Source organism: Fringilla coelebs (genome assembly GCF_963513975.1).
Source record: "Fringilla coelebs genome assembly, chromosome: 4".
Classification (NCBI taxonomy): Eukaryota; Metazoa; Chordata; class Aves; order Passeriformes; family Fringillidae; genus Fringilla; species Fringilla coelebs.
The window spans coordinates 61453483-61472648 of NC_140032.1; the positions used below are offsets into that span (position 1 = coordinate 61453483).

The 19166-nt window shown below is 36.7% G+C and overlaps 1 protein-coding gene across 2 annotated transcripts in view; it reads left to right on the top strand.

The window, feature by feature from the left end:
* Nucleotides 1–17357, top strand: part of INPP4B (inositol polyphosphate-4-phosphatase type II B) — a 184877-nt gene extending 167520 nt beyond the window's left edge. Inside the window, exon 23 of one of the 2 annotated variants that reach the window (XM_084203766.1) lies at nucleotides 16993–17357. In XM_084203766.1, coding sequence (XP_084059892.1) covers nucleotides 16993–17125 — 133 coding nt within the window. In that variant the 3' untranslated portion in view covers nucleotides 17126–17357. The remainder of the gene's footprint in view (nucleotides 1–16992) is intronic. The other variant, XM_084203767.1, reaches the window with a different exon arrangement.
* Nucleotides 17358–19166: the final 1809 nt, after the last annotated feature.

Consider the following 19166-nt stretch of genomic DNA (forward strand, 5'->3'; position numbering starts at 1 on the left):
CTTTAACCAAGACTGGCATGGTCTCTGCTCTTAAGTTTATTTGTCTTAAATGGCTGTTACATCGAAAGCCTCAGGAAAGCAAATAAAAATGGCTAAACTGGCACCGTGGCAGAGGCATTATTGGCTGGTTTTGAAGTGATCAAAGTAGGATCAGGCAGAGGCAAGCAACTACAACAATATCTCATTCTCAAAGATCCATGAAATGATACTGAAAATCCACAAGAGACTGCTTTGATAGTATTGGTTATAACTGATTAGAATATTTATTCCACTTGCTCTTTTTAAAGTCAAATGTTTTTTTACTTAAAAAACTTATAATTGACAATCAGAGGGTGAGAGAAAGAAATGCACTTGGATCTCTTTCAATTTTGAAGTGGGAGAAAACTAGTATAGAGGTGCAAAGTACTTTATGGCATCATAGTCCTTCCTTTGCTTGAAATTAAATTGGAATCTACTTTTTCTTTCAAAGGGCCTCATCTCATGTTTTGCTTTAAAAAGAGTCCTGTTGCTGTACTTGAATGTCCATTAGCAAAGCTTGTAAATAATGTTAATTACCTTACTGACATTCACCATTCTGCATAGTACTAATTCCGTTTTCACACTCCTTTTTGTTACTTTGGTTCATGCTGACATAGCAAATGCAGCAATGCTGGCTGCACAATTCAAGGCTCTCTGCCTTCTGGGCATTGCTGAACTGGTGTGTGAGCTTTTGAGTGTTGATGGATAGTCTTCCTTCAACATCATCCTGAATAAGGGTCCTGTCTTGCTTTCCTGCTGTGTGGTTGCCTCAGGGAGAAGGCTGCTCCCTATGTCACCTTTCTCTGTAAAAATTTGCTACCACGATGATATTATCAGCAAATTTGTAGACAATCACTTTAAACTTAGTTTGACATTCATTTGCCATGTGAAGACTCTTTTTGAATTTATTTTTAAAGTAAGTTGGCACATATCAGATCACTATGATGCTGTTTGTTTTCTCTCTTGTGCCATGCAAGTAGCCCAGGATGTGCTGCCAGGCAGACACAGTTTGCTTTTGCTTCTGTAGGATTGTTTTTCCCCTGTTTAGAGAACACATTGCTGTGTTCTCTAAATACTGTTGTGCTCTTGTAGCAGCTCACATCCTTCTGTTCTTTCTTGGAGGGAAAAGTACAATACTTCACAGAATCATGGAATGGCTTGAGTTAGAAAGGACCTAAATAATCACTTCATTCCAACTGCCTACCATGGGCTGGGACATCTTCCACTAGACCAGGTTGCTGCAAGCCCCATCCAACCTGTCCTTGAAAACTTCCAGGGATGAGACATCCACAATTCCATTAAGCTCTTAGTGTGAATACAGCCTTAATTTCAGTCTAGTAGAGCAAACGTCAATAAAATATTTCTCTGGCTAAAGGGGATTGAAATCACCTTTTGGTGATGCTTGACAAGGCATACATCAAAGCTTTCCTTCTTAAGTATTTTGGTCTGTGTTATAGTGCACATAATATGCACACACACGTATCATTATATACAAATACAGAAATGTAGGAATTAGTTTGTCACATTGTTAATTAATTACATGACTTAATGAAGCGAATTATTTTAAATGGCTTACAAACTTTGCAAATCTTTTTCCAAGACAGGAAAATGGTTTTTAGAGTACTTAATTTCTGCATCACTGTGGTTTCTGCTTGGCAATTAAAAGGTAATTAAAACACCTGAGACTTTCATGTCCTGTGTTGCCCTGTAGGTTTATTATCTTCATGTGATGAACCTTGTTTGTAAATGAAGATTTTGGGATAGAAGCTCTAAGAAAATGTGGTCATTTCATACAAGGTGATCAAGCTCTTGTTCTTGGTTTTCAGAGAAACTTGAGCGCAGTAACATTTTTCAAATCAGACACATTTTCTCACTTTTACACCAAGGGTATTCACTGGCAAGACAATGCTGAGCACCGTAGTGCAGAAAAGTATTTGTAGGCTTAGCAGACTTTTTAAAAATCTTTTTGTGACAGATGTATCTCAAATTTTATGTTTTCTATCCCAAAGGCAATCATTCTTCCTGCTGTCACAAAGCATCTTCTTTGGTGCAGCACAATAGGGATAATAAAACTCATTTCAGTCTCAACTTAATTCTAATGTAAAAAGCTTGCAATGAGGTGGTAATGAACTTGAACTCAGTACAGATTACCTCCTGCATGCTTACACAGATGTTCAAACACAAGACAGATATTTTTGAGACATGGTTCTATTCTGAGAGTGTTTTTCTCTTGAGGAGATTAAACCCTGAAATTTTCAGCTTTGCTTGTTGTTACAGTTAATACAGTAACACCATTTGGAGTTCACCTTCTAGGTTTGAATTAGGTCTTCATAAATTCATACCCAACAGAAGAAGAAATGGTCATCATGATTATCAAGATGAGATCATTCTAGCAACTAATAGGTTGGTAAGATAAAGAGACTGATCCTCTTAAACAGAGAATGATCAGACCAATCAAAACCATTTGGAAAGCAATACTCAAACATGTTTCATAGTCCCAGGTGTGCAGTCCAGTGAGTACTGTGTTGATAACAGCCACCATCTTCCTCAAGTGCTTTGAATTTTGATGTGTTTTTCTTTTCCAAAATACTGGCTTGTGCCCCATACACTTACTACACTCATGGACAAAAAGCCAAATAATAATAATTTTTATTTTATGTGAACTAAAACTGTAATAGCTCTAGCAAAGTCAAAAGAATTACACCAGCAAACACTGGCTGGAAATTTGCTGTTGGAGGTCTCTGGTGAGCCTTGTTCCATGCCCTGCTCTAAGCAGCTTCAGCAGCTGTATGCCAAGTCGGGAAGGGAATGCAGATCTTTATGAGGCTGTCATCAGTCCTTTCTGGCCAGTCTGCTCTCAACTAACAGTCCACACCAACAGTTAAATTAAAAAGCAACTTCTCCCCATGCATTCAGCTTTTCAGGCACAGATGAGATATCCATCCTCCCCAAATGTGGCTCTCTGTGCTGAGGACTTCACTGATCTCTATGCTAATATGTAACCCAATGGAATAATGGATCAACACTGGGCTAGGAAAAGTCTAAAAACCTTTTTTCAGACAGGACCAACACCTGGTATTACTGTGGGCTGTTTTATGCAAATACTACAGCTTCATTATTTTTGCACCACAAAATGCATTAGGCATCCAATTTCCTGTGTAAATGAAGCAATGTATTACTTCAATAGCTACTTTTGAAGCTTTCTGCAACTTAAACCACAGATGTTAAAACTATTCGAATTAAATGAACCCCCTCTGAATTGTAATCCTTGAATAGACTAGAAGGGTTTTTTTAATTATAAGGTTTATTAAATGAAATATATACTACAATGGAGTGGAAAAAGTCAAATGATCTTATATGGCAAAAATAAAAACTTGAAGCTCGCTATCCATACTCCATTGGGTATGGAATGCCAAAAGAGAAATAAAATACATTTAGTCTTGTTGCAAAGCCTAATGTTCCATACCACATCATAATGTAGCCTAAACCAGACAATTCCTGGCCCATAAATCTCTTGGTTTTTCTTTTATTCACACTATAGACAAAAATCAAGTCTGTCCTTCAAAAATACTCTGTCCTCAAGTGAGCTTGAAAGTTTATGTTGTTATCCATCATGTTTGACTATGTTTATGGTGCTGGAGATAAAATCTGAGGCTTGTGAGGTTCATTTTTTAGGGGATGCAGTGGCAGTGCAAGTATGGGCTGGAGATTATAAAGCTCTTTGAAGATGAGAGGGAAAAAACATTGGGCAATTGGCATTGGATAAGTTATTTTCAAAGACTACTGAATTCAATGCAACACTTGTAATCAAGCTGTTTCTATCATAAAACTTTAGATACCTATTGTATGAATGCCTAGTTAAGGACTCAAGTTCCCAGTACTCTCCTGGGGAGGATGGTTAGTAGCCTGATTTAGGGGCCCTGAATCATCCTAAGGATGTTCTGTAGAAGTAGAGGAAGCCTGGGCTGTTAAATTTGGCACCCAAAGACTTGCCACTCATGGTTAGGGAATGTTGCCTTTTAAAGGAATTGGATCCAATCTCAGAAGTGTATTCTGTGGTTATCATGGTAAACAGCTGAAGGAAAATAAAGGTATGAGGGCAAAACTTAGCATGAGGAAAATTTTGCTGACATCAGAACCTGCTGTGCTTTTAAACATATGCTTGTCACTAGACACTAATTTATTTATTATCATGAGGTCAAGGAAGCCAGAAGTTATTAAAAAGAAGAAATGTGTAAGAAACTTAATGTGTACTGTTAAGTTACTGTTTAAACTTTAGCTGCTACAACGCATAGGCTGCTTCCTTTGCTTATTGTTCGCTCAATTCATATGATAAAATAACCACTACATGCTTTGAAATAAGGGTAAAAGTCCACTTTGGTTACTTTCCTTGTTTACATAGAGAGCAGTAGCCATTAAGCGATGTAGTTATAGTGCCCTTATCCTAAATTGTTGTTTATTTTCATAGAAAAACTTTATTTGGTAACTCTTCCGGACAAAGTTACTTTGGCTTGCAGAATTTCAGCAATATTATGAATTCTGCAAATATTTAGCCATTTTGAGTAGATACATGTGCAGAAGTTATACTTCTATACTGAAGATTACTTTTTCAGTTTTTCATTAAGTGTTGCTCTAGTTTTTCTACCATTGTGATTTGATGTGTTCATTTTTGAAAAAAGAACTTATAATTAGTGTTCCTTAGTAAAAATATGCAGCTAATAATTTGAATGAATGGGAGGGAGAGGAAGCTTTCTAAATAAAGTATGTCCTGTTTATGGAGGCAAGAGTTTGGTAGAGAGCTCTTTCCCTGCCCTCAGGTTGTCTGTTGCTTCTTCAGTTGTTAAATTATTCTGTACTCAAGAGAACATTATTGGTCGAATCTAAACCCATTATTTTTCCGCTGAAATTTCCATTATCTGCGAGAAATTCCATCTTGGGGAGGATTATCATATTTTTCATTTTCTATAGTCTTCTGCATGTGTTTCATTACTGTGCACCATACATGGAAAAATGTCATTTTTTATTTCATACACCAAAATACTCTGTCTGCATTGATGAGCATTCTTGTCTGACAAGTGCAGCTGCTGGCCTGCACTCACATGTCTTTAACTTTATTTGAATCTCATATCTGACATCATTAACAATTCATGCAGGCAAGAAAACCAAAGGAAATAGTTCAAGGAATTCAGAGTGCTTGCTTTAACCAACTCTTATGTTCTATGAGAGTAGGAAGGATATTATGAACCACGTGGTACATAAACAGTGCACAAGCCAGCCCTGTCCCCTGTGTACATTAATGGGATAACAAGAGATGCCTGTAGCTCAGCAAAGATATTTTTTTTTAATTGCTTTTGCTGTTTAATTGCAGCTTTTGTGTTTTATAAATTTTATTTAAGCTGTCAGTAGCTGTACATTAATAGTGTATTTAACAAACACAGAATTGAATACTAATAAAAAGAGACAAGTGGACTCATTTCCATGTGTATACCAGGCTCTGACAAGATGACATGAACTGATAAGAAGTTTTTAATAAAGGGTAATTGAGAATAAAGCTATAAAAATAGTTGAGATCTTTAAAAAAAACCAAAATTGTTTAGTTACTCGAAGCCTGTAAGTGCTGTCCAACAGACACAGAAGCTTAGGATTATCCAAAAACCAGGGACATAATCAGCCTGTTCAGACTTTTTTAGAGAGAGGCTGCACTTTTTCATAGTCCACTGGCAATGAGCAAGTGCTAGAGAGGACTGTGCGTGCTGACATCCTTCACTCACCTGGAAGGGCAGTATTATTCCCAATGAGGTTAATGTGGAGTGAGTTGCAATATAATTGAAGGGCATTAGCATTTATTAGAAATTTAAAAGGAAGCAGAATTCCTTAAGGCCTGACATTATGGGCATTTGGAGAGGATGAAATGTTTCTCATTAGCAACCTATGTGCTTTTTGGCTGCACTGTAGATTTTTCTGTATGAACACCTGGTGTCTGGCTCATATTTATTCAATTCAAACAGCTGAAGCATATGAATAAGTGTTATTGGTTTTCCTAGTGATTAAAGAAAGCATGGCCAGAAACATGAGCAATACCAGGATGTAATGTGTCTCAGACACATTACATACACCAATGTAATACAAATGTAATATGATTGTAATCCTATATACATATAAGGATATAGTTGAGAACTGTATTCTTGCAAAGAGAGTGTAAAATTGGAGGCAATGGCATTGCCCCCAGCACAACTTCAGTCCATGTACTCTAATACTTTGAAGTTATTTCAAAATACAGGGTTTTTCTGGAAAATTGCCACAGTGTTTATCTAAAGTGGGAGCACCATGAGATGATGAAACTTTGAAATGTTTCTTAAACTGTTTCCTTCCAGTGTACATAATAAGCAGTGCACATAATAGAGTAGAAAAAAGCACTGTAGACAAAGATCACTCTCCACCATCCCAGTGAGAGATTTATACCCACTTGCTGCCTTCTGTGTCCCATCCTGGGGAAGGAAGAAAATACTCCAACATTTCTACTGACGTGCTGCTTCTTCAGAAGAAAATAATAATGGATGAATGTTTCCCACAAAATCTTGGATGTTTCCAATTTTTTTTTATGTTTCGGATTTCTCATAGGAAAACACCCTCTTTTCCATATTATAAGTTTTTTAAAATAGCATTCATTCCACATACTTGTGACTGCAATTGCCCCCAAATGTAGAAAGTCCATTGCTGTTCCGCTTGGCAGTTGCATATGTGGCTTGCTGAACCTGTGCTTGGGAACATTCATACTTAAAATATCTCAACGCCAGAGACTCCAAAGTTTCAGGAATTGGCAGAATTGTAGAAGGTCCCAAGGCATTGTAGTTAGAATCTGGTGAGAATGTTTCCACAGTCCTGATTGTGTGCTTCAGAGAACACAGTCTGCAACACAGGAAAGACTGACTTTATAAAAAAATTAATATGTATCTGACAGTTCAGTCCAGGTCAGGAAGTAAACTGCCATTTTTTTTCATCTGTCAGAGACTTAGCTCATGGTTAAGTGATGCTGACAGTGTAGTGAACTCCTCTTTTGCTTGGGGAGTCCTGAGCATAGTTCATAGAGCTTATCCTGGGAGCTGCATCTTTGATCTTTGGCAAACTGACAATTACTGCTACTGCACTGAGCAAAACCATATCCTTCAGCTCTTTGTAACAGTAAGAAAAATGTAGGATTATTACAGAGAGGAAGACATTTGCACCTGTGTTATAAATTATTTACTCCTTTCTGCTCGCAAAGATTTAGGAATGCAGAAGGTAAATATATGGCTTATTGAATTTTTAGTCTTTAGTGATTTCAAATCTTTTGAAAGTCTTTTTTTTCTTGATACTGGGGGCAAAACAGTATGGGCCTTCAACTTTATTCTTCCTGTCAGTGCAGTGCTATTTTTGCTTAAAAAGTGAATCTGTGCTAATATTGTCTTAGTGAGATATGATAGACTTCTTAACAAATCTGCAGTAGCATTCAAATAAAAATTTCCCTTCAAATGCAGCTTAACAGCCAAAGAGAAAATGCTTGTATTCAATATATTGTTTAAAAGATTTCAGTTTCAGTTCTCTCCTTGGTACTTGGGTGAAGAGCAGGCTCCAAAACTTCAGCCACCTTCTAAAAAGATACTGAAACAAAACAAGTAAGATGAAAGAATTATATTCACTCCTAATTTCTCATAGAAAGGTTTATTCCTCTAAGTCTCCACATTCTACCTATTAACAGAAAAGATGACAAATGCATTCAAGGCATTTAAATTAGAATTTTATCTGGCCTAGTCATTTGCCCTGAAGGAAGTACATGGAAAAATAGTGGGTTTCTGATTCAAATTGAATTTTCCTTGCATTTTCCAAAGTTCTCTTAAAAACTACCTGCTAAAGAGAAGAGAAGCGAAGATGGTTTATTGGTAGTAATGTTGGGATACAATTTTCAGGTTGCTGCCATCTGCATCCCAGCCTATGCATTTTTTGGATAGATTGTTTTAGTTAGCTCCCTACCTAACCAAAACAGGACTGCTTTTTTTTGTTCCTGGTAGCAGCTAAAATGAGATTTAGATGCGTTTTTCTTTGTGACTGGGGAATCTATATGTGCAAAAATTCACCTTGCATAAATATACCCACGTATTGTGTGTGCTGCTGAAAGAACAGCTGGGATCAGAGCAGGTAAGATCTCAAACGGGTTTTGTGGTTTTTTAAAAATCACAGTATCAGTGTGTTAGGTGAAAGTTTTAATGAACTGGCATTATTTAGCTGAAAGGGACTAGCAGTTCCTGTAGTTTATGACTCACACTTTGGTTAATTCCATGAAGAGACCGTGTGAGTTGGTGCCATTAATGAGAAGCAGTTGCATTCCTCCTTTCGTATATCTCAAACTGAAGTTGCAGGCAAAAAAACCCAGCAAGTCACAACATCCAAATTTAGAATTCCTGCTGTTCAGCATCCTCCTCCCTTAAAATACCCAAATTAGGGATGCAACATAGAATTAATGATCTTCTGTTTATACCAGCAGTTCTCTGACCTTAATTCTGTCATCCTACCCACAGATTTGAACACCTAAAAATGAATGACAGATTTTAAGCATCATCTTTCACACATGTCTGTTAACTAGTGTAGGAAGCCCTTTTTGCCTCTTAAATCAGCTTTGCTACTTGTCCTCAGCATGGGGAAAAAGACTAAAAAAAATTTTGCCAAAAGAAAAGGGATGACTCACTAAGATTTATTTTCATGGTCAACAGAAAGTATTTAAACCTGATTAGACATATGAAAGAATTTATCATGGGCTTATGTTTCACTGTGCTATGTGAGCTAAATGTATAAATACATCTTCAGTGAAACTTTCCTGCTGTGACAGAAACAGTCTGGAAACAAGTGTGACTCACTAACCAATTATGCCAGTTCCATAGCCTTATGGAAGGGAAATGTTATAGGTATTCAGAGCTTAACTGAAGGTAAAACTTGTGGGGTTTTGCTGGGTTGTTTTCCTGCACAAAGATATAGACCACATTTGTTTTAGTTTTGGTTGTACATTAGACTGAATTTCAAACCTTGTAAGAAGTTTGTCAGGAAAGATTTTGCAATTTTGTCCCGAGAAATTCCCATACATGTTATCCTAATACTTTATAGAAGAGTGCCTAGGAAGATTATTAGAACCATATTTTTTGATAGAAAGATAAACCTTTGTAAAATTGATGTCTAATACCGCAGAGCACTATTGGTAAATAGCAGAATGAAATAGCAAATCCTTTCCTTGGAGTATAGTAGAGGTGAAAATCATGTTTCAAAAACTGCTCAGCTGTCTTGACAGGTAGAGAAGAATCTCTTCTGCAAACCCATCACTTTTCAGTTCTGAAGCTAATCTCTCACACAGTCACCGCAATGACTTTGCAGCACTTGAAGCCTCTGGCCACACTTGTAAATTGAAAACCTCTGGGGATAGATTCTAGAACACAATCTCAGTCATTTTATACAGTGAAATTATTAAATGTTTCCTGATGCAGTTTTGGTAGATTAAGTGTACTCTCAAGTGATTCCAGGGCAGTTTGGGAGTTGGCATGACCAAGGTACTGTTCCCATGGGGCCGTACCTTGTCCATTTTGGCAGATTAAGGGACACAGGCATAGAAAGTCAACTTGGCTTTGCTGTTCACATGCTGAGGGTGAATTTAACCTGCTAATGCAGGAGTCTTAAATGCACCAGTGACAAAAATTGTGATTCTAACTGGAATTTTTTCTTTGTTTCTTATATTTTCACTATAATCATTTTGTCAATGTTATTTTTTACCACATAGTTACTCTTAATGTTGAGGGAAAAACATTCTTGCAGGCATTCTGTATCAGTCACAAAGGAAAATATTAATTCTTCTGCAATCAGAAGATTTCTAAACTGCTAAGATTAACACTGGTAGAGATGTATATTATCCAGTAGCATATTTTATGCATATTAGATATAAAGCTTGAAACTGCCCTTTTAAAATCTATTATTCAGAGTTAATTGTATGTTAAAAAGTAAACATAGACAAATAGTAGGGGTGTTGCTCTGTGGCGAACCAACAATTTGGGAGATGTTTCCATAGCCCAAAGCTGGAGTGAGTTGTGCTGTTTTGTTGCCTGCAGCGCAGGGTGTGTGCCTCTTTCACTTGCTCTGGGAAATCCAAACACAGCTAAGCTGATAAAATAGGTCATAAATTTGCACATTTATAATTATTTTGACTTCAAGGAGAACACATACACAGCAGAGCAAAAGAGCAACTGTGTAAATTGAATTTTTACTTTGGTGTCTTTCCAAAGTATCCCTGTCTGTCCATGTGAGCACATTAGACAATAGGGTTTTCCTGGATATGGTTGTGTGGCTGTAAGACCAAGTGTCTCCTTGCCTGTTATTAAATACTGCTGCAAGAGGATTTCTGTATTAATCTGTTGCTCTGTACTGAACTGTTAAAGCCTGTTCATAATAGTGCTTAAGATCTGTACCCTGTCCACCGCTGAGCCTCCAGTAGCTTGCTGTCTCTGACCACCTCCTCAAAATTGAATTTTCAGCACTGTACAGACTGAAATTTCATAATAGCTCAAACCCCACAGTTATTTCACAATAGCTGTTTTTCAAGATCTAGGTGTCTTATCATCATGACTGCACCATGAATCTGCTGCTTGGTCCAACTCAGTGGTCAAGCCTCATGTTATATGACCTTTCCTTTTTATTTCCTAAATAATGCATTAGAAAAGTCATGTGTTATAACCAAACAAGGAGAGAAGAAAGGAGTAGGGAAATAGAGGATGTCAGCACAAGCAACAAGAGTAGGGAAAAACTTGCAGCCCAAAAGGTAAAACATGAGGAGAGAGTTTAGTGTGACAATTTGATGAAACAGATTTGATAAACAGTCTGGTTTTTTGGCATATGTTTAAATAGCAGCTGTCTAAATTGCTGACTGAATTCCTCAGTATTCTTAGATCTAAGACTGCTCATCAGTTTCAGGAATTCTAGTTGTTTTGAGCTCAGATTACAGGATCATCTAAGCAGCAAAAATTGGTTTCTAACATCTTCTACTTTATTTAGTGCTATGTAGATTTGAGGGGAAAAAATTGTAAGTTATTAAATGTGTATCAGAAAAAGGAATAATTGTAAAGATCATTGATACAAAAGATGTCTCTGCTTGTTCCCTTCTCTTATCTTCTATTTTGAAACAATGCAGAACCATTTTTTTTGTTCTTAAAAATTGTTGGAGGTTTATTGTATCAACTTTGTCTTTCAAAATAAAATTTTGTTTCCCAATATTCCTTTATATGTTTTATCTGAGTTCTGCTCTGATACTGAAATCATTCAGGACTAGATAAATAAACAGGCTGAGACCTGTTTATTTCCGTCTGAATCATGTTTTATCCTTCTAGATGTTATAGTGCAGCAGCTTCGTAATGGCTAGATGTTCACAAGTATCCCACCTTTTCTCTTTGAAAAAGTTAAGGCTGCCTTCTTGAGCTGTAGTTCTGTACATTGATACAGGTGATTATTCTCTGAAGTGTTTCAGTCAATCCCAGTAACATGTATAATGTAGAAATGAGGATGCTTTCATTCCAAAAACTTCTTAAGAGAAGCTGCTTCTTGAAAGCTGCTTCTGAATTTGACTGTCTTGAAAGAAAAAGAATAGGTAAGTTATCAAAATTGTGTAAGACTGAGAACTGTTAGCAATCCTTTCTATTTGAAGAAAAGTCTCTACTATTGTCAGATGGGACTCTAGAGAAGCAACTTACTTTTGCTGTTTTTCTGTGTCAGCACTGGAGTTTAACAAGAAAAACACAGCAGGACCAGAAAATACTTGCTTGAATCTGTCCACAAAAAAAAAGGAAAATTCCCATAAAGTACAAGTGCAGTAGGACATGAATTCAAACTGTAGTCACCACTAGCACATAGGACACCTGTTTATAGAAAGCTGCCTATTTATTCTACCTGAATAAATCATGTAGAACAGTTCAGCATTTCCAGTGTTGCTAATAACTGTAGCTGGAAAAGTTCTAAAAAAGAAGCATACATCCCAAAATGTGAAAATCATCTCCTCCAACAACCTTGCTCAGGGACATCAGTGTGACTGATAATCAAAAGCCAGAATGTGCCCTCATATGTGTGCTTGACTCTGTAAGGACTTGAGAGGCTTTTTCTTCATGCCATTTTCATCATCTCTGCTTCACTACTTTGAGGTTCAAATAATTTATCATCTGAATTTGAAAACAACAAAAAATACCTCCTGTTTTGCCTTTGTCTCATTTGATAAGCATACAGCAACTCCTAATAGGAATTTAGGATGATAAAACATCAAATGAAATAGAAGGCAGGCTGAAATGGTTATATTTGCATTAACTTACAGAACTCTTGGCTGCTACAATGTGTTTGTGCTGTGCTGTAGGTCTCAAATTAACAATTTGAGAGTAAATGAATAAAAATTGTATGATATGTTAGTGGGGTGTTCATGTCTCCAGATGTTACAAACTTAGAAGCTTTCACTGCTTCTCTTAAAATTATTTGTGAAATAGAAACTTGCTGGTTATTTTGCGAGTCTTCTTCCTTTTGCTGTTGAAGTACAATTTGTGATGGAGATAACATCTGAAATTTTGGCTGTATCTTCACACCTTAGCATGTAGCACTCTTAGCGCTCTGTTCTGGTTGTGTTGTCAGTCAGAAGCCAAATAAATCCAGCTGATGGAGCACTAGTGGGATTCCTGCTGTTTGCAGTAAAACTTCTCCAGGGTTGGATGAGCCAGGGGAAGCAATATCATGATGCTGACATCTGGGTGTAGGTCCTTGCTTTGTTTAATAGTCACTGCAAAGGACACTTTAGGGTGTGTTGGAAGGCACTGTCACTGCACTGCATTGAAAAATATTGGCAGACCCTAGCAAGGCATCTGACCCTGATAAAATATTCTTCTTAAATTAAAAGCGTATTTAGCTATTCTGCTCAGCTTGTTCTTAGGAAGCTAATAATGGAGTTGGATCCTCTTGCTCTATTTTGAGCTTGTCTTATTGAATCATGCATTGAATGATGTGACTAATTTGTGGAACAAAAGTCCCTGTGCATCAGCTGTTCACAGTCGTTTTCCTCGAGGGAAGATAAAACTTTTTATGTTAAAAGACACTGATCATTCTTTTCAGCATATCAAAGAACAAATGTACTGCAGGCTTCTCTATTGAAAAAAAAAATAGAACAAGTGGTTTATATCTGTATTTTCATCATTACACCTGCATAAATCTCACTGATGTTAATGGGACTTGTAGCAATGTAGATAAAAGCCGGTCACACTGTTGAGATGTGGAGTCCAATAGAGCAAGGCACACCACAGAAGCAGGAGGATTCATCCCTCTAGGGACAACCTGCAAGAGTGTGACTCAGCCTGCTTGGAATAAACCATTGATGTGCAAAGCCAAGGCTCTCCAGATTGATGTAAACAATCAATCTGATTAATGCAGTGGCTATGCAAACTTACTGAATGCTCAACTTTACTGCTGCCCAGATGGATTTCTCCAGAAAAAAAAAGTTTGGTCTCAGCATCCACTCAGGTGTGGGAGCACATATGATGTCTGTGATGGAAGAGATGCAGAGCAAACAAGAATCACCTAGACTCTGTGGCTGGGAAGGAGGAGATGGAACAATGAGGGTTGAGCTGGAGTTCTCATGAATTATGTGCATAATGGAAGTAAGCTGAAACCTGCAGGCTCACCTTGAAAAGTAGGAAGGGAGTGAGGGGACAGTGTGAAAGGGGCAAACCTGTGGGATGCTGTAGAGATAAAGAAAAAAAAAAAAGGAAAACCAGCAAGCAGCAGGTTCTTAAAAGTATATAGAAATACATAGTGGCGGACAACATTAACTGAGAGTAATAAAGTTAGTCCTCACAGCTGATCACAAATAGTAATGTCACTGTGAGCAGAAGAGGAAGTTCTGTGGGTGGACCCTAGGACAGAGGCATAACTGGGGCAGTCTGATAGAGAAACACAGAATTAGTTATTTCAGTGTTGACAGGGCCAATAAATCATGCAATTAGCTTCATTTCTTGATAGTTTCTGAGATAATGTCTACAGTAAAGTCTGAGTTCTGCCCAGGTTCTATCCATGGACACTTGAAATCTGTAGAACAAAAGCAGCAGACGCACTGCCACCAGCAATTTCTTTGACCTAGATGAAAATAGCAGGGATTTTATTTTTTTATCTTTTATTTTGCTATTTAAAATAGTATGTATTGTTCCCTTTATTAGTGTAACATACAGACTGAATAGAGCAAAGAATACAGCAAAGAATAAGACTAAGAACTTATTATGGAACGCTTGTTCAAAAGAGAAATTAGGCAAGGAAAGGTTTTCATCAACCCCTCTTGCCTAGGGTTCCACTTGCAAATGCAGTTCTCGCACCTCTCTTGCTATCCAGGCTTAAGAAATGCAACATTGCCATTTAACACACAAGTCAGAAAGGCAGGCTTTCTGTAAGGTGATGTGGCTGCTGCTGTCTTCAGTGTATCCTCTTCATCTTACCTGGAGCTGTGGGACAGTAAAAGTAATGTCTGACAGCATTTTCTTTCTTGAAAGAAAGAGCATACTTGTGACATGTGCTTCTGAAAGGGCACTGTGTTGTCATCTGATATATTTGGATATTCTCAAGTCCACATTAAAAAATGGCAAGTTATCTTTTCATCACAGGATATTCATAGTAAATAGAAAAATAAAACATCTTGCCAGTCCTTGCTGCCCAAAGGAAGTCTATAAACAGGACTCCTGAGTTTATGCAAGTAAGCTTCAGAGGGATTGAAGATGTGTGGTTGAAGTGTGAGTAATTCTACTTACAGAGAATCTGTCAGGAATACAAAAGGAAGGCCTGGCAGTGGAAGTATCCTTGTTGCTCTGGTAGGACAATGACCACACAATTCAGTGTGATTCAACAGAACTTCCTTGTAAGTAGATTACCTCCTCCCTGTGTTGGCTGATAAAGATACAAGGTGATTTACTTACAGGAATGTATGTGCAAGCCTTTAAATAAGAAGAACTGCTATTGACTTTGAGTCACCAGTGCTGATGAATTTTTGAAGTCAATTTACCATCATTTAATACTATTTTAGAATAGCTGTTAGTGTGTGGCCTTTTCATTTCTGCCAATAAACTTCATAATAGATACTGAAGCAGGACTGAAAAGCTTGTGAACACCATGGAGACACTATTTGTTCAATGTTGCATTGTGACATACTCATGATCTTTTTTTCTTTGTTTCCTTAACTTTTTTTTCAACTTCCTTATTTCATTTCTGTTCAGTGTGTGTGTTCATTTTAGTGATAGTGTAGTTCATTGTGGAAGTTATTTAATCTTCACTTGTGAATACTACTTCAAGGCACCTAGCAGCATTAATATGTTAGTAGCTACCCAGTCATCATGCTTCCCATGTCAGCTGTAGAACACAAAAGTTATACTGGAAGTACTTAGATAAATCTATTTCATCAAAATGGCTATGTACTTTCACTTTGTCAAAATACCTGCGTGTTGGCTTTCTTTGCTGCTTAAATGCTGTTCTATCTGTTCCTAACTTCCCCTGTTTAACAGCAGACAAACCCAGGGAGCACTGAATGAATCGGATGATCCCGAAACAGGCTGTCTAACTGATAACAAGCCAACTTCTCGACACTTCTATCCTGTCGCCTTGCTGCTTGTCAGCTCACACTTGCTGGTTGTGTGGCTTATTTTAAGTCTTGCTTTGCTATTAGCCAAATATCAATAAACTTCACTTGTGTTCCTTTCTTTTCTACAAACAGCAACAAACTAACTCTAGAAAAAAGGAATCATGTTGTAATATTTCTACAGTCTCAGACCCCAAGGATTCATCTTTAAGATTCCAATGTCTGAAATGTACTGTGTTTTCATTCTTTTTTCTCTGAACTTCGAGAAGTATACTATGCATTGAGTGAATTGATTTGCTCTTTCTGTTCATGGTAAAACTTTCCCACTGTAATTAGCGCAAAGAAAGCCCACTTACAATGCTGTCACTGTATAGAAGTTGTGGAATCCTGAATGCTTGAACCCCTCTTTCTAGAGTAATTAGTCTGACAAAAAAAAAAAAAAAAGAATTTGCACAACACAAACTAACCCCTAGACAAATATGGCAGGGCAATGGTTTGTGAGACTTATCTTTCGTTGTGTTTTTTCATTGTAACTAGCTGATGGGATTGTTTTCATTTAATAAATTATTATTACTTTGCTACAACTAACCCTTTTCTGTAGAGTAAATAGAATATACTAAGTTCTGTTTTGTAATGAAATTAGCCTGTTTGTAATTGTTGCTTTAGTTGCTTTTGCTTTCAAGACACTTTTATATTCTTTTTAACAAAGTCCTGTTTATGTCTCGATGCACCACTTTGGCACTTGTGACTTTTGTACTGTGTGTGAACGAACATCCTTCCTTTATAAAGCAGAGAGGTGGATTGGGCTGTTTGAAAAGCCATTCTCTCTTTTTTTCATTGCAAGGCTGAACATACAGGAAATGAAGCAGAGATAAAACTTTCTTTCACAAATCTCTAGGGCCAGACTTAATAAAATTCCTTATTCCTAGAATGCACATTTTAGGGCAATGTATACTTGCACATATATAGCAAACAAATTGAAAAAAAAAGGTATTAAAAGGTTTAAAAGGCAAATATATTTCTGGAATTAGAAGAAAATGTATCATTAAAGTATTTAAATTTTTTTACTGAACTTTAAACTGCAAGGGCAGATATATTAGGGGGGACGGAAAATCTTATCACCTATTTCTGAGGGCAATAACTGTACTGGGCCTGGCCTTGGATTTAATTCTGTAAGATGTATCATCACTCGTGGAAAACAAAAATGTGGAGTTGAATCCTTGTTATTTTTAATTCAACTGTTGCTGAAACTCTGCAATGAACAAATAAAGCATATTTATTTATTCTATGTTTCATGAAGTTGTACTTTTTCCCCCTTTCACTAGAGAAGGATGCCGCATAGAGAATGTTCTGAAGAATGTCAAATGCAGAAAATATGCATTCAACATGATACAGCTGATGGCTTTCCCAAAGTACTACAGACCTCCAGAGGGGACATATGGAAAAGCTGACACCTAAGTTTAACAAAAGTGTAATCAGGAGCATATATCATACTATTTAGTGAATATAACAACTGCTGTTTATGACGTATGAATTGGGAATGTATAACCAGTGGAGGTGTTATTTTTATCAGGTTTTATCATTTTACATTGAAATTAATCTGATTAGTCATTATGAAATAAATACCATGAAAAAGCAATGGACTGGATATTCTGTAAATCAAATATATTCAACTTATCTTTGTGAAATTGAAGCTTAGTATGACTCATAAGCCAGCTGGAATTAGTTTCTGGGGTCATTTGATTGAAGATTAAAAAGGGAAATGGCATTTGCTGTAGGAACAGAGATTAGTAATCTGGAAGGTGGCATTCTGACTCCAAACCAAACCCTGAGATTTGATTTAAGGAGTCTCTTACTGCTGGAAAAGGTGTTTTCTGTAACCAGCAGAGCACTGAGGTCTTGATCACTAATGATTAGACCCTTCACAGAAATGTTTATGAAAGATGCTTATGTTAATACCTGGGCTAAATATAATTTCGGTAATTACAATTAGCTTCTTTACATAAGCATGGTAACTTCATAATATGTTTTTAGTAATTGCAGACTGTAATTTCAGTAATTCCATTTTGATTCCCTGCAGTTCATTTGGATGTATCACTCTTGGTTTTCTGTACCCCAGCTAAATACCACTTATTTCACTTTCACATAAATCACACTGAAATCAGGGATATTAATTCCACAAGTAATGTGACCTGAATTTGACCTCCTAATTAGTGTAAACCCTTAAAAGTAAATTTTCTTTAGTGGTAGGGAAAATAAGTTGTATATACAGGAGTTTTTGTATCTTTAGACTATGAAAACATGTATGTTATTAGAAAGCCTAAAATAAATGTTATGAGTAAACTGCTGTACTAGGACTAGTTAGCCACTGCAGCTGATTTATATCAAATTTGTAATGCTGCAGGTAGACACTCTAGGATGAAGAGCTATCAGCTTTAAAAATGAATGGTAATGCTCTGCCAGCTTGTGTTAATCCTGAAATTTGTCTTGCAAAGAACATTTGTGTTTTCTAATTGTGTCTATTTACTACCTTCTTCTGCCTCCCAGAGAGGAATACAATTTAAAATTCCCAAGTATTCACTGGTTACTGACCTTTATGTAATGCCTTCTTTTTATATCTATAGCAGAAGTATGAGAAATGTATCCTAATGAAACTACCCTTGGAATTTGAGCATCTGTAGGAAATTGTAATTGCCATGGATAAAGAAGTAAATGTTTGTTTACTCCTATGGAAGTCAAAGAAATCTCTATACACCATGACTTTTAATTTGTTCTTTTTAATTCATTGATACTCATTACTGGGTATAAATCTGTAACTATAACAGAATTTAAGAGCCCAATTCTGCAAATTCTATTGGGTGATCCATGGAACTGCTCTATCCTTTGGCTAAAATTAAATCCATCTTGTATATTTGCAAGATCAGGCTTTGGAGTTTGTAGGAAAACATCAGAAAGAGATCCTTGCTCTAATACTCATTGACTTCAGTGGAGCTAGAAATTCACCTATACAATATATTAACTGATTGGAACTTTTTTCCCAAGAAAAGTAGATAATGTAAGTAATGTTTTGGTGCATTAGTTTTTTATTTCTATTATATAATATGCTGTCATTAACTGCTTCCTTTTTCTTGGAATGTATTACTTCAGTATATGTCAGAAGAGCTGACAATGCATCACAGATAAGCTCAGACTGATGAGAACATAATGCCTTGATTTCTTCTTGTCATGTACCAGTAGAAGTGGACAATACTCATTGGGTGGCTGGATATGTGCATAAATTAGTGTTTTTCTATGAATATAATGTAGCTGATCTGTGTGAAACTTTTTTGGGGATTTATGGAACATAATCCTTCCTAGAAAAGTAATGTTTTCTTCTGTCAGGCTGCTGCACTAGCCCTCACTATATACATGTTTGTTATTAGCTTAAAAAAGCCCTATATATGCAGTTTAGAGATAATTATAAATTCCTCATGGGTCTCTGAAATAACCCCCAAAAATG